The following is a 15,145-nucleotide window of genomic DNA, read 5'->3' on the forward strand; positions in this document are numbered from 1 at the left end:
AAAATGTATTTTCCAGGGTGTCATGTGACAAAAGTTGAAGATTTTCACAGGGTATGATGACTTTCTATAGGCACTGGATATATTGGAGGTCACAGTGACCTCATTCCACAGCATTTATGCCCTGACCATGACTGACTAATGGCTGAGATGATTGGGTGCAATGACTTTAAAGGCTTAGAGAATTATAAATCATTAGTCCAATGTAGGTTTCATCCACTCTGAAAAAGATAAAACTAAAAAAAACGGCCTTTATTTTAAATTATTTGAATCCATCTTGTAGCCAACTTTTTATGTACCAAGACCCATGTAGAGACCAATGAGTTAATGTAATGGTGACAAGGACAGATGTGTGTATCTATTTTAGGAAAGTGTGCTTCCTGCATCTACAGACATACCTGTCCAGCTTTGCTGAAACGATGACCGGCCAATATCATGTGGAAGGCAAATTTCCTCACCATGGGGCTGCGCATATTCATGAAGCAGTGAGCCGCCTGCTCTAACAGGAGTGCACTCCGCAGGTCAGAGTCCTATCAGAGTGGGAAAGAAGTGAAGTGAATAGGGTTTATGTGAGCTGTATGACACAGAAACAACAGCTCAGCATATAGCTTGAGTTTGGGGCGGCACCACCTGTTTTTCCTCAGGGTTCGTGTAGATACTGTAAAATGAAATAGGAGGACTTTCAAGCACTACTTTAATGGGAAAACAAGCCAATTATCATCTTGATAATATCGCCATCTGAGATATCTCTGAAATGTATCCAGAAAAGTATGTGATATGCGTTAGACGTCCAGCCAACGTTCTGTGGGCGTGACGTCTAGCACAACCCTAACCATAACCTGTGTGCCCCACACTTTGAAAACCACTGCCTTAAAGGTTAGTTCACCAAAAAAAATTAGCCCATGATTTACTCACCCTCAAGTCATCCTAGGTATACATGACATTCTTCTTTCAGATGAACACAATCAGAGTTATATTAATAATGTCCTGGCTCTTCCATGCTTTATAATGGCAGTGACTGTTGGGTCATTTTTGAAGTCCATAAAAGTGATCTGTCTGTAATAAAACTGTTACACAAAATGCTTACACTACGCCTGACAAGCATAACTGGTGTGCAATGTTGTCAAACTTAGCGTAAGCATTTTGAACTGCGAGAGGCACGGGTGCTACACTTATTCCATAAGTTAAATACGGAAGGCAATTCCCTGGAAGCTAGATCATTTACTTTATAAAGCTTTACATATAGATATTTATATTTTTCTTACACAAATGCATCTCTTCGCTTCAGAAGGCCTTTAAAAACCCCAGGAGCCATGTGGAACAGTTTTATTACGGACAGATGCACTTTTATAGACTTCAGAAATTACCCAAAAGTCACTGCTATTATAAAGCTTGGAAGAGACATGACATTTTTAATATAACTCTGATTTTTATTCATCTGAAAGAAGAATGTCATACACACCCAGGATGACTTTAGGGTGAGTAAATCATGGGATAATTTTCATTTTTGGGTGAACTAACCCTTTAACAATAATAAAGGATATTACGACAAGTAATATCCTTTAATATTGTAATAAGTAATAAACAAGTAATATCCTTTAATATCAGTCCAACTCCTTGTCCAAATAGATTTTTCTCCCATGAATATTTTTTTTTACTTCCTTGGCCTGAAGAATGAAAGCTATATCATATACTAAATATATGAGCAATATCACGCTCATAGCCATGTGAAATGGCTCCGATAGGCAGCAGAGTTAATTTTGCATTAAAAAGATCTTTCAACAAAAAAATGTTTAAATAATGATGTTTTGTTTTTTCAGTGCCTTTTCAAAAATATGGCTTTTTATAAAAATTGTTTAAATATATTAAAAAATTAAAAAATTCCAGTACTCAATTTAAAAGTCAAATGCTAGCATTTTAAACACCTTGTACGAACCCTGTTGCCTAAAAAGAAATTACTCTAAAAATGTGGTCCAGTCTTCAGATGTAGATGTGTCAACAGGGACTTGAGCTCACCTCACTGGTCATCTTGATCAGAAGCGTGGCAGCATCAGAGTATTTGGCCTGACTCTTCAAAATCTCAGCACTTAAAAGACAACACCGCTCAGCCAAAAGCATGTTTCTGTGACGCACAAACAAAAAACATACTCTTACACATTATATACATGCAACAATTATAAGCACAAAAATCAAGTGCGCATATATTTAAGCAGCATAAACTGTCTAACCTACAAATAGACAGAACTACTAAAATTTGTTTTTATTTAAAATTTTTATATATATTATGTTCTCACTTGCACACGTCTCTGTAGGTCTGAATGGCCGTGTCCATGTAGTGTGCTGGGTACGGCCTCGCTGCCCCGTTTTGCAGAAATGCAGCGACAGCAGCCATCTCCTGTAGAGACAGAGGTACCAGCCAATCACTCTGAGGCATTTTCAGGCAGTATTACTCTGATAACCACACAAACAATGCCAGTGACCCTATCAGCAGAGCTTATTTCAAGCAGCAGCTGCGCTACGACTCCGGTGTGCGTCTCACCAGCGCTCCCGCGGCATACAGCATGGCCTGGTCTGAGAGGAAGTCCTTCTTGGCAGTGTGGTAGCAGTTGTAAGCCAGCTCATAGTGCTGAACTAGGAAGCAGAGGTCAGCCATCTTCCTGATCTGAAGCTCTGGAGCCTCAGAAGGATAGCTGAAATCACAAGGGCCAATAATCAGATGAGATGGATAAAAGAACAACAAAAACATTGAAATGTGTTCGCTTACAGCAGCCCTGCAGTGTTCTTTAGCTCAGCAATACTCTTCTCTGGGACCTTCCCTCCACCAAACAACTTCTTAGTGGCGGAGAAAAGAGATCGGCTCAGACCTTTTCTCGAGACGAGCTAGAAAGGGAAATAAAAAAAGATGAAGACAATGAAAAAAGCTCAAAAGCTGTGCAGAACTTTTAGGAACAAAAATTCTAAATAAAATTGGAACAATATATTTGCATATTGTCAATCGTTAAGGAAATAAATAAGAACAGGTCCTTGGCTTGTACTCTTAAATTTCTTATGTATGAAAGCAGCCAAGCTTTGTATATTTAAAAAAATGAAAACAGCAGTAAATCAACATCAAAACAATGAAATAATACTACAACCAACAATGATGAATTACAAAGGTCTGTATAATGTAAGGAGGTAAACAGAAAATATATAATAAGATGCTGGAGCTAATAGTGAAACATGATTTAATGAGTGATTTTAATGTATAAGCTGTTATGAAACCATTTTATGTGCTGTACAATTTGAACAAGACAGATGTGGTTAAGCTTTATTTTTATTTCATTGGTCTGTATATTTTATCAGAACAGATTTTTTGTATGATACAGAAAAATAAGGTAGCGGCTATTTGCGCTAAGGGTGAGTTCACACTTGGTTCGATTGCCTGGACCGAACCAGAGTTCATTTTTACATTGTTTTAATTCGTTTGTCAAGAATATACAGTATTGTTCAAAATAATAGCAGTACAATGTGACTAACCAGAATAATCAAGGTTTTTCGTATATTTTTTATTGCCACGTGGCAAACAAGTTACCAGTAGGTTCAGTAGATTGTCAGAAAACAAACAAGACCCAGCATTCATGATATGCACGCTCTTAAGGCTGTGCAATTGGGCAATTAGTTGAAAGGGGTGTGTTCAAAAAAATAGCAGTGTCTACCTTTGACTTTACAAACTTAAAACTATTTTGTACAAACATTTTTTCTGGGATTTAGCAATCCTGTGAATCACTAAACTAATATTTAGTTGTATGACCACAGTTTTTTAAAACTGCTTGACATCTGTGTGGCATGGAGTCAACCAACTTGTGGCACCTCTCAGCTGTTATTCCACTCCATGATTCTTTAACAACATTCCACAATTCATTCACATTTCTTGGTTTTGCTTCAGAAACAGCATTTTTGATATCACCCCACAAGTTCTCAATTGGATTAAGGTCTGGAGATTGGGCTGGCCACTCCATAACATTAATTTTGTTGGTTTGGAACCAAGACTTTGCCCGTTTACTAGTGTGTTTTGGGTCATTGTCTTGTTGAAACAACCATTTCAAGGGCATGTCCTCTTCAGCATAGGGCAACATGACCTCTTCAAGTATTTTAACATATGCAAACTGATCCATGATCCCTGGTATGCGATAAATAGGCCCAACACCATAGTAGGAGAAACATGCCCATATCATGATGCTTGCACCTCCATGCTTCACTGTCTTCACTGTGTACTGTGGCTTGAATTCAGAGTTTGGGGGTCGTCTCACAAACTGCCTGTGGCCCTTGGACCCAAAAAGAACAATTTTACTCTCATCAGTCCACAAAATGTTCCTCCATTTCTCTTTAGGCCAGTTGATGTGTTCTTTGGCAAATTGTAACCTCTTCTGCACATGCCTTTTTTTTAACAGAGGGACTTTGCGGGGGATTCTTGAAAATAGATTAGCTTCACACAGACGTCTTCTAACTGTCACAGTACTTACAGGTAACTCCAGACTGTCTTTGATCATCCTGGAGGTGATCATTGGCTGAGCCTTTGCCATTCTGGTTATTCTTCTATCCATTTTGATGGTTGTCTTCCGTTTTCTTCCACGTCTCTCTGGTTTTGCTCTCCATTTTAAGGCATTGGAGATCATTTTAGCTGAACAGCCTATCATTTTTTGCACCTCTTTATAGGTTTTCCCCTCTCTAATCAACTTTTTAATCAAAGTACGCTGTTCTTCTGAACAATGTCTTGAACGACCCATTTTCCTCAGCTTTCAAATGCATGTTCAACAAGTGTTGGCTTCATCCTTAAATAGGGGCCACCTGATTCACACCTGTTTCTTCACAAAATTGATGACCTCAGTGATTGAATGCCACACTGCTATTTTTTTGAACACACCCCTTTCAACTAATTCAACTAATTGCCCAATTGCACAGCCTTAAGAGCGTGCATATCATGAATGCTGGGTCTCATTTGTTTTCTGAGAATCTACTGAACCACGTAGCAATAAAAAAATATACGAAAAACCTTGATTATTCTGGTTAGTCACATTGTACTGCTATTATTTTGAACAATACTGTATATATACTACCAGCAGTAGTTCAATTCTGGGTCAATATGATTTATTTTAAGTGTCAGTAAAGACATCTGTAATGTAAAAAAAAAAAGTAATGATTTTTTTTTATTCATCAAAGATCATAGCAACACATCTGTTTTCAACATTAGTAATGTATAAAATAATAAATGTTTCTTGAGCAGCAAATTAGCATATTAGAATGATTTCTGAAGGATCATGTGACTGATTTGGTATTACCTCTAAATATACTGTATTCTTCAGAATATAAGAATGTTTATTTTTTAGAAATACATCTGAAAAAATGGGTTCATCTTATATTCAGGGTCTAGACTTTTACATGTTTTTACATAATACACCCACAACAACAGGTGACGCCAAACATGCATAAAATGAGTATGCCAAGAAACGCGGTGTCAAAGTCTAATGTTAGAAGATCGCAAGCATAAAAACAGAGTCAAAGAAAAGCTTTACGTCTAATGCTGCGTTCACACCAAATGTGACTAGAGTATCTAGATTAAGTGACTTCCATGTAAAGTGAATGGAGAGGCGCGTTGACGTGCATTTGGAGGTCCTGAGGTGCGTTAAACTAGCCTAGAAATCTAGACGCACCCTAGCGGCAGCAAATCTAATCTGCCGCGAGTGTCGTCTAGCAACTCTCAATACACTTCTGAGCTGTAAAAGCCAAACTCTGGTCAGGCCAATCACATTGTGTATGAAATCGGTGGGCGGGGCTTAACGATCTTTGGTCTCATGAATCTATAATTTCTTGCCTGCTAAATCGTTCTGACAGAGAGCAAAGTGAAGTTTCATAACTTTATTTTTTAAGGCTATTTAACTTTACCGATGTAGCCTACTAGCGCTGACATTATTTGTTTGACTAAATTGTTTGCTTCATTGCTTGTATAGCTTCTTATATCTTTTACTAATACTTTTATAATTAGCCTACTACCTGTATTATTGATCACTCATGGAACGCTTTGAACGCACACCTTTTTCGCTTTAAACGCTCGATTTATACGCACATCTAATTTGCAGTAGACGCGCGAATGGTTTCAAAATGTTCAAGCGTCCTACTAGACAAGGTAAACGCGATTTTGACACTCTATTCCCATTTAGAGCCTCACTGATGGGACGAAGCCTTCTTTGCACGAGATGATAAATTGTAAGACAGTACCCAGATTAACCCAGATCTAACATATAATTTGCGTGGTAATATACCTGGTCATTTAGTTGCCGTATGTTTTTCTCAATGTGCGGCAGTAATCCTCTGAAAGTAAATTCCTGGATAAATTGCCGGATGTGGTCGTGGTCATTTAGGGTCAGGCAGGTTCCGCGAGGGGTTGGGGGGTTGTGAGAGGCCAAGCTGGCCTGTTTTTGAGGTTTCGTCACATCCACACTGTTTACAGACTGACTGGGGTTGTTGCTTGGGTAACCGGCATTAGCGGGCTGGTCCAGCTGTAGAGGATGAGTCTCTGAGATGCCGTCTGCAAACATGAATGGAACATCTTATTAACATTAGACCAACATTTCTCATTCTCATGAGGTTTATAATAAAAATCCCTGATAATGGGATTCATTTGGAATGGACTAACCTTTAGCTGAAGGATCAAGACCATCTTCCTCTGCACCGATGTTGTTTTCAACTGCATTATTCACTGCAGATTCTTCATACAGCTCCTATTAAACATCACCAGAATTAGAACATTTAATTTGGCAAAGCAAATTAGATTTTTCAAATCCAGCATAGTAGTCACACAACAGTAATTCCATTAGGCCAACACATTTTTCCACAAAATTTTTTAATTACACTCTACATTTTTCATATCAGACAACTCTCGAACTTCAATATTCTAAAACAATTAATATTGCAATCAAAATTATTTATTTGTTCTCAGATAAATTTATTGGAGGATTTTATAGAAAATACAAGTATTATATCATAGCAGGGTTTCCCAAACTGTGGTTTGATAAAAAAAAATGATGAAAAGTAATTAAGTCATTATTAAAATCTAAAAAAAAAAATTTGAAAATATAAAACAAATGTTGTTGGTTTTTTTTTAAGTTATGCAAATGTGTTTATTACTTTTTAATTATATATATTCAATATTTAATAAAATATTTAATTTTTAATAATAATGATACATTTTTATAATTCAAATCATAATAACAAAGAAATCCTTATATTTAATTGCTAATTTGATGGAGCAACATGGAAAAAAACTGTACACTATTATGTATAATATTTATTTTAGTATTAGAATAAAATATTTAAGTTCTCTTTCACCATGGATAAATAAAGAATTAAATCAAATAATTAAAAAAAATAACAAAATATTACATTACTTGTACCCTGGATTTGCAAGGTTGATGCCATTGACTGTAAAAAACACACTGCGCATCCGATTGCTGAACTTAAATAGATAGATCGCTTGATGGAGAGCGAAACTCTGGTTCTCTGAGTGTTCAGCGAGTGTTTTCATCGAGTGTAAATATATCTATGCTAAACTTATTCTTAGCCTCTAACACACACACTGGTGAGTAAAATGGCTAATTATAGATATTATTTAGTTACCTAGAGTGACGATTTACTCATTGCAGAGGACTGACCAATCTATTTTGCTGCTCACTGCGTTTCGTCGCTGTTCTTATAATAACATTGTTAACATATTTAACAAATAATAACAATGAGGTGTAATCTGCACCTCTTAATATGGCCCTTAGAGGATGTAGCACCAAAAGATCATTACCATAAATTACGCTTAAAGGGATAGTTCAGCCAAAAATGAAAATTAGCCGATGATTTACTCACCCTCAAGCCATCCTAGGTGCATTGTTCAGACGAAAACAATTGGAGATATTAAAAAATGCCCTGGCTCTTTCAAGCTTTATAACGGCAGTAAATGGAGGTTTTAACGCCCAAAAAAAGTGCACGCAGATATTTTTCTTACAGATGCATAATTTTGCTTCGGAAGCCTTTATTAACCCCCTAGGATGGCTTAAGGGTGAGTAAATCATGGGGAAATTTTGATTTGAAATATTGAAATAACCCTTTAATGCTTGTGGTGTGAACCCCTCCAGTGTTCTGACACGCTGCTAACTGTAATGTAGGAACAGTAAAATGGTGCTAGCATTGTCAAACATCTCGCAGTGTGATTAGAACCAAACCATGGTCCACCATTTCAGGATGCATGGTTTACGGCAATGCTTTTGCCTCTTGGCCAGAAAACACTGCAATGTGGACCAGGCTTTATGATGATAATCAGAGGTTTATGAGTTATATGTTCAGCGCCTGCAGTGAGGTTGTAGCACTCACAGGGTTGTGCATGCTGGTCTTGTGTAAGTACTGACTCCAAGGGTCCGGCATCTGTTCGTCCGCACCAGTGCTACCGCTCCGGGAGTTTATCTTGAGCAGATAGCAGCCCTGAGTACCATAACGCTGTTTCATATCCTCGTACACGCTGTCCGCCCTGAGAGACACAGAGATAGACATTAATAGTTGTTCTCTACTATCATAAATACACATGACAGCCTAATATCTCTCCCCACTGTCAAGTTATCTTCTATTCATCAGACCTTGAGGCTGAAGTCAGCACACGATTACTGTGATTGGCAACTTATCTACATGCAGTATTCTCTGAGGAGCAAGTGGACAGGACGGCAAGCATGCCTGTCGCTCAGCTGATGTCAGAAATCAATATTAATAGGAAAGCGCACAAATCACAATGCAGTTTATGTTGTCTTTAACTGGTTCATTTTTATTCTACTCATGATACTTTCTCTAATTAAATGTATGCAATTACAAAAGAAAAGCAGGAATGTTTTCTCCTGACATCACTTTCGTTTTTTAATCCCCGAGGCAGGGTTGGATACATGTTTCCAGTGTTAATCAACTCTTTTCGTTTAATTGCAGAATCAGAACAAGCAGTGGGAATATCAAAGGCTTTGAATAGCACATGGAATAAAGAGCATTTATGATTCACTCGGCACTTGTTCCAGTTCAGCTAGAATCCTGGCTTAATTAATTATAGTATTTCAGTAATAGTAACAATGAATAAATCTAACATGTACATGTAGAGTTATGCAAACGCACACAATCATAATAATAGTACTTTTTCCTGTTTCCTTTGACCTCTAGCTTACATAATTAAAGTAGAATTGAATCTAGCTTCTAAAAAATTTAAACACTGCCTATAGCAAGAAACCCCCATTTGTTTAATTATGTATGTACATGTGTTTCTGTGTATAACCACCAAAATAAAAGTACTGTTTGAGATGCTTGTTTGAGATGAGCAAATCTGCACTGAACCGATCACCAGTGATCCCCACAAGATGCATGCCGATTCGAAACGTGTCCGAGAGTGATCCGATTTGCTCTGATGTCATGCTGACATGTCAAAAACTCTCACGATGGTGAGGCGGCCATGTCAGATTCTGCAGTCAGGCCTAGTTCCAGTCTCCAATTTAGCTGCACTTTTTTCACACCTCCCCTCACCTACATTCTTAGACAAGCCACTTCTCAAACGAGCTAGATTTCATTCAGTTAACTATGAATTTAATCAAGGGTGGACTTAAGTCAATCAGGATTGCAATTGCTGTGATGTCACGTGAGTGACAGGTTGTCCCGCCCTCATCACAGTAAAAATATCATCAGAGAAGGATTTATGTGGGAGTGGAAGTTATCTTGATTAAAGATTATGGGGGTACATGAATCACAAAGAAAATGATGTGCACATCAATCATTTATAAAAATACTGAAATATACTTAAAAATACGTTGATTTCACTAAGGAAATATCTGAGAACTTAAAAGGTACCAATATGTAAGATTTGTGGATTCAAACTAAAAAAAAGCACTATGACAATGTTTTATATTTTGTTGACTTGTGTACTTACATTATCCCAAATGTTTGCATAAATCCAGAGAAATGCGCAATTTTAACCAGGACATGGACCGTGTCCGTGCGTCGCCTATCAATGACATCATATACCTGAGCTACCCTTCGATTTCATGCTTTATTTTGTAGAAACCATGGAAACACCAAAGAGGCTTTAATATATTATGTGTTTTATTAGACAGACGAGCAACTGTTTGGATAAATTCATAGACAGAAAACTGATTGTTATATACCTCAACACAGTTAGTCTCATTGTTTAAATCTCGGTTTCTTGATTTACCACGAGTACGAGTTTTACCATAGCTAATACTGATCCAGTTCATTGCAATGTGCAACAAGTGTCTCATAGTAGCTGCCGAGTGAACGCACAGTCGCATTATAACAACTTTCAACACACTCAAATTTATCGAATATGATAAAACACAGTGCTTTATCTCACATACGCACGAAGCGGTCGTCTGTGGCATAATAAAAACGTCACTGCTCTCGAGCCGCGTGTTACACTTTTCTTTCATTAGCAATCCCTCTAGCGGCCTCAGTCCGCTCCAACGGCTTGCAGCCCCACCCTGCTTCATACTACAGTAAATCTTTAATACATTAGCTCATCCATGAAAATGATTTCTGCCCGAGTCCTGTCAGATTCTTTTCCACTGGCTGTAGAGGAAAAGACAACAAATCCTATGAAAAGATTCCACGAAATCAAGGTGTCAAAGGTTGTTTTTCTTTTTTTTTTCTTTTTTTCAAATAAACAACCTCTAAGGGTGAAAATTACATATTGTGCCTTTAAGAATTTTCCAAAAATTACACTTGGGAATATTCTTACGAAGTTCTTGGAATTTATCTTTGTTCTTTTGACTCCGCCCCCTGATTCATCAACTAACTGACTCATTGGGCTAGTTGCAGCACATTTCGAATTAATAACCTTACTGGAAGGGAAGATTTTCAGTAAATAAATAATGACCTAAAATTAAGACTCGGAATACTGTTGTTTGGACTATTTTTATGGTGCTTTTTTATCTTTTTGGAGCTTGACCAACCTTAGTAACTATAAATGGATATTGTATGGAAAGGATCAGTGTGAAGGTTTATGAGCGTTTTTAACTAAATATAGGCAGATTTGAATGCCAGTTTGAAGTCAGTTGTGGAGGATATTTAGTCCCACTCTCCGCCGAGACGTCATGAAAGGAACTAATTGTTTTGAGGGAGGGATGGTTAAGGTTTTTGATTAAATATTATGAAGGCATATGCATTTAAAAAGATATATATAATGTGCATGGATAAATCATTTATGATAAGCCCTGCAACATTCTGTAAAAATATAAGAAGTCAATTTTTATTTTAAAATAATAACAGCATTTACATTTTTAGGTGATCCATCCTTTTTAACATTCAAGTGTGGCATATCCAAGAAAAGTGTAATGGTTGAAGCAGCCAAGTATACCTGATTTAAAGGTGCACTGTGTAAATTTGAGCAGTATCTAGTGGTGAGGTTGCAAATTACAAACGCCCATCGCTCCCTCCTCCCTTTCGAAGCACATAGAGAAGCTATGGTTGCTGACACAGGACAAATATGTCATTGTTTGAAACGGCAGAGAGTAGCTAGCACTCTGTAGAGCAGTTTGTCCGTTTGGGGCTACTGTAAAAACATGGCAGCGCAAAAATGATATTTCACTGTAAGGGGAACCGCTGTGTATGTAGATAGAAATTGCTCATTCTAAGGTAATAAAAACATAACAGTTCATTATGTAAGGGATGTATACACCACTGAAAATATAGTTATGTATATTATATTGCATGTCTGTCAGTAGATCCTCATAAATGTTACACACTGCACCTTTAAGGTTTTTCAAGAGTCAATCAATGATGATTATTATTCATCAGACTGTTAAACTTTGTAAAAGAAAGAAAAGCAATCAAGGAAACACTGGTACAAGGAGACCACTTCAGACAGGCATGCAAACACACACACACACACAAACACACACCTCTGCTCGTCTCCATCACTGAAATCGTGAAGAAGGACGTAATATTTGAGCGTGTTGGGGATGAACCATTTGGGGTGGGTGTATTCTCCACTGTGCTGGATTCGGTGCTGTTCTTGGGACAGCTTGAGAAACTGCTCTGTCGGCACTGCCTCATGGGACGACACCACCAACATACCTTCAGCCGAGTTCAGGAGATCTCACAGAATACAGATTTTATTTTTTTATAAATAAATAAATAAATAAATAAATAAATAAAGACTGGGAGAAAAAAAGGGTATACAACCCCACCAAAAAATACAAGAGTGACAAAATATATATTCTTGCCCCATCAAAACTATCAAAAATCTGAACAGACTGGGTAAGAATATTAGAATGATGTTAAATGGAATAATATTTCACAATATAACAGTTGTTTTAAAAGAAAGTTGTTTTCCAGTGTTTTAAAGGATACAGGCCAGATAGTGGTTGAGAAACTCGTGCTCCGATGCTGGCATGGACTGCAGGAAGTTCTCACGGTAAGTCTCAAACCATGGTGTAGTGGCTGTAAGATAAACACACACACACAAAAAGAAATATTGTCTTGTTTCTGAAACAAGATTAATACAGGCCACATGACCAACCCTCCAGGCAGAAGAGGAGAGAAGCACATTATGAACGGCATGACAAATAGCTTAAATGGGAACTTTTAAAGCCAAATAACAGATCCAAAATGAATTAATATTTTATTTTAGATGAAAATTCAACCTAATAATTTTACATTTTAAATGTAAACTCAGCTCTTCAAAATTAAAAAAATTGGCATGTAAAATACTCTCAATTATCCTGCAATTTTGAGGCATAAAGGTGTGTCACATTAGTCAAATTTTAGGTAAATTTTGTGGGCAAAAAGGTCTATTGTCATTCAATAGTGTATGAAGCACATTTCACACACAAGTCAAACCAAGCAGCTTTCTGTTGGTCAAGTCTGTTTGGGGAAATCTTTTGTCCTCACATGAAATTCCCAGTCGTGTCGTGTGTATTCCTACCGAAATTACTTGATTTCGCCCACAAAAATTGACGGAACAACAGAAAATGTGACCATACCTTAAACCCGGATAACAGCACCTTAAACCTGACATCCCTCTGAAACTTTGATCTAATTTAGATTCAACCCCATTTTGCTTAAAGAAAAGAAGGACGTTCAAAACAGGTTGTTTTGAAGGCACGCATCAGCATTCAGGATCAATTTCCCCCTTTCAATCTATCCAGCAATGAGGGAAGATGAGGATGTACCGTAATGATTTTTATGCTCAAGATTCATTAGTTCAGTTCCTTGACATTTCATCTCAATCAATGGTCCTCTCTGAATCATGACAATAAGCACACGGCATGATGCACCATGTCGACAATACAATACAGCAAAGCATATTTAACACATTACTGTATAATCAATAAAGCACATCCCTTGTTTTCAATGTAGCTCTAATGGTTACTACAGTGGCAATATTCTAGTGAGATGAACAAGGCTAATTTACCAATTTTTTCTCTTTAGATTTGATTTATGCTTTAAAACAGGAGCTTTTAACTTGTATTAGTCAAAAGATCCCCCCTGCTGCATACGGTGTAAAACAATGTTGAATTATGGCCTGGACAATCAACCATTTAGCTATGGTTACAGTTAAAACTGAATTTCTGCATAATGACATTTACATTTTTAAACAATAATTAGCATACCCCCTGCAGTAACGCTGTGTATTCCACTTAAGTCTCCTGCTGTCAGCAGACAATGTGTTAATGAAGTGATAAAGATTAATCATAATTAAAATTATTATTAATATAAGGTAATTTCCATAATTATAATATAAATTTGGTATATCTACAGGAGTCCAATTGGTGACTTATAAACATAATGTTAAACTGTAATGTAAGCTTCTTGTTCAGACACATAGTATAAATAATATACAAAAACTTTTTACTTGTCAAAGAGCAAGTGTATTAATACAACTTAGGTTAGGGTTATATTATTATATATATATATATATATATATATATATATATATATATATATATATATATATATATATATATATATATATATATATATATATATATATATATATATATATATATATATATATATATATATATATATATATATATATATATATATATATATATATACATACACAAAATAAAAGTTTGTGTTTATGTTATGCGTGTGTACTACGCATAACATAAACACAAACTTTTATTTTGGATGAAATTATCATGATTTATCGATTTGACAGCACTATATATATAGCAATAAATACTTTATAGGTTATTCTCCTTTTTAGTATCAGTAATGTGCATTAGGGGGTTTTGCGTTACATTTTCTGTTATTTAGTCAATGATTATTTTAGTGCCAAGTGTTTCCCAAATGGTGCTTTGTCTTTGTGTGGCCTGTGAATGACCCTGTGAATGTCTATATACAAGTATTGGCTATGTTTTATGGACATGCCACTTAAAATTCTCTCTCACAACTTTTTCATATTATTATGGTGGTACGTCAGTACACTTTAAGGTAAATATCAGATTTTAATTGGTTTATTAGTACTATATCACTTAATGAAATAAATGGTTATTAGTTGTTAAATATACAGGTATCAATATCCCATCCTGTAATACCTTACGGGTGAATTTCCGGCAAGCACGGCTGCCAGTATTTTAAAGTAAATTTATCAGGGTATTTCTTACAGTGTATAACAAGAACAAAACCATTTTTCAAAAGTGTAAAAAGTGCATATAAAGTCAATCTCTACTTCACAGCAAGAGGAACAGTGGATCTACAGAGAGGAGGAGACTAGTGACTGAACGGATAAAATGACACATTGAGCTGAAAACCTTCCAAAACAATCTGAAATAACACTTAAATTTCAGTCAAAACTATCATTAACTATTGTCTGACTCTTAATTGGAACTCAAACTGATTGGACATAATGAAGAAATTGCTAACCCATTACAAGACAGTTTCAGCACAATGAGTCATTTCCCTTGGATCTATCTAAAACACACACACAAGAAGCTAAAAGACCACCACCAACATCCTGAGAAAAAGGAAGAAGCTGGATTGGAAAGAGGAAAGGAGATTTAGCGACAGATCCGCTACGGAGCGAGCTGGGCCAGGAAGTGATGTGGAGAAGGCGTCAGAGGAAAGCCCTCTCACGCAC

The 15,145-nt window shown here is 36.5% G+C and overlaps 1 protein-coding gene across 5 annotated transcripts in view; it reads right to left on the minus strand.

Annotated features, from left to right (window-relative positions):
• Positions 1-15,145, minus strand: part of trappc8 (trafficking protein particle complex subunit 8) — a 78,503-nt gene that overhangs the window by 44,968 nt on the left and 18,390 nt on the right. For all 5 annotated transcript variants that reach the window (XM_067417119.1, XM_067417118.1, XM_067417117.1 and 2 more), the window contains 10 exons: positions 12,409-12,498; positions 11,958-12,132; positions 8,392-8,545; positions 6,671-6,755; positions 6,297-6,562; positions 2,762-2,877; positions 2,537-2,687; positions 2,292-2,392; positions 2,014-2,119; positions 396-527 (listed from right to left, as the gene is read on the minus strand). In XM_067417119.1, the coding sequence (XP_067273220.1) occupies positions 396-527; positions 2,014-2,119; positions 2,292-2,392; positions 2,537-2,687; positions 2,762-2,877; positions 6,297-6,562; positions 6,671-6,755; positions 8,392-8,545; positions 11,958-12,132; positions 12,409-12,498 (1,376 nt within the window). The remainder of the gene's footprint in view (positions 1-395; positions 528-2,013; positions 2,120-2,291; positions 2,393-2,536; positions 2,688-2,761; positions 2,878-6,296; positions 6,563-6,670; positions 6,756-8,391; positions 8,546-11,957; positions 12,133-12,408; positions 12,499-15,145) is intronic.

Source organism: Pseudorasbora parva, chromosome 15 (genome assembly GCF_024679245.1).
Source record: "Pseudorasbora parva isolate DD20220531a chromosome 15, ASM2467924v1, whole genome shotgun sequence".
Lineage (NCBI taxonomy): Eukaryota > Metazoa > Chordata > Actinopteri > Cypriniformes > Gobionidae > Pseudorasbora > Pseudorasbora parva.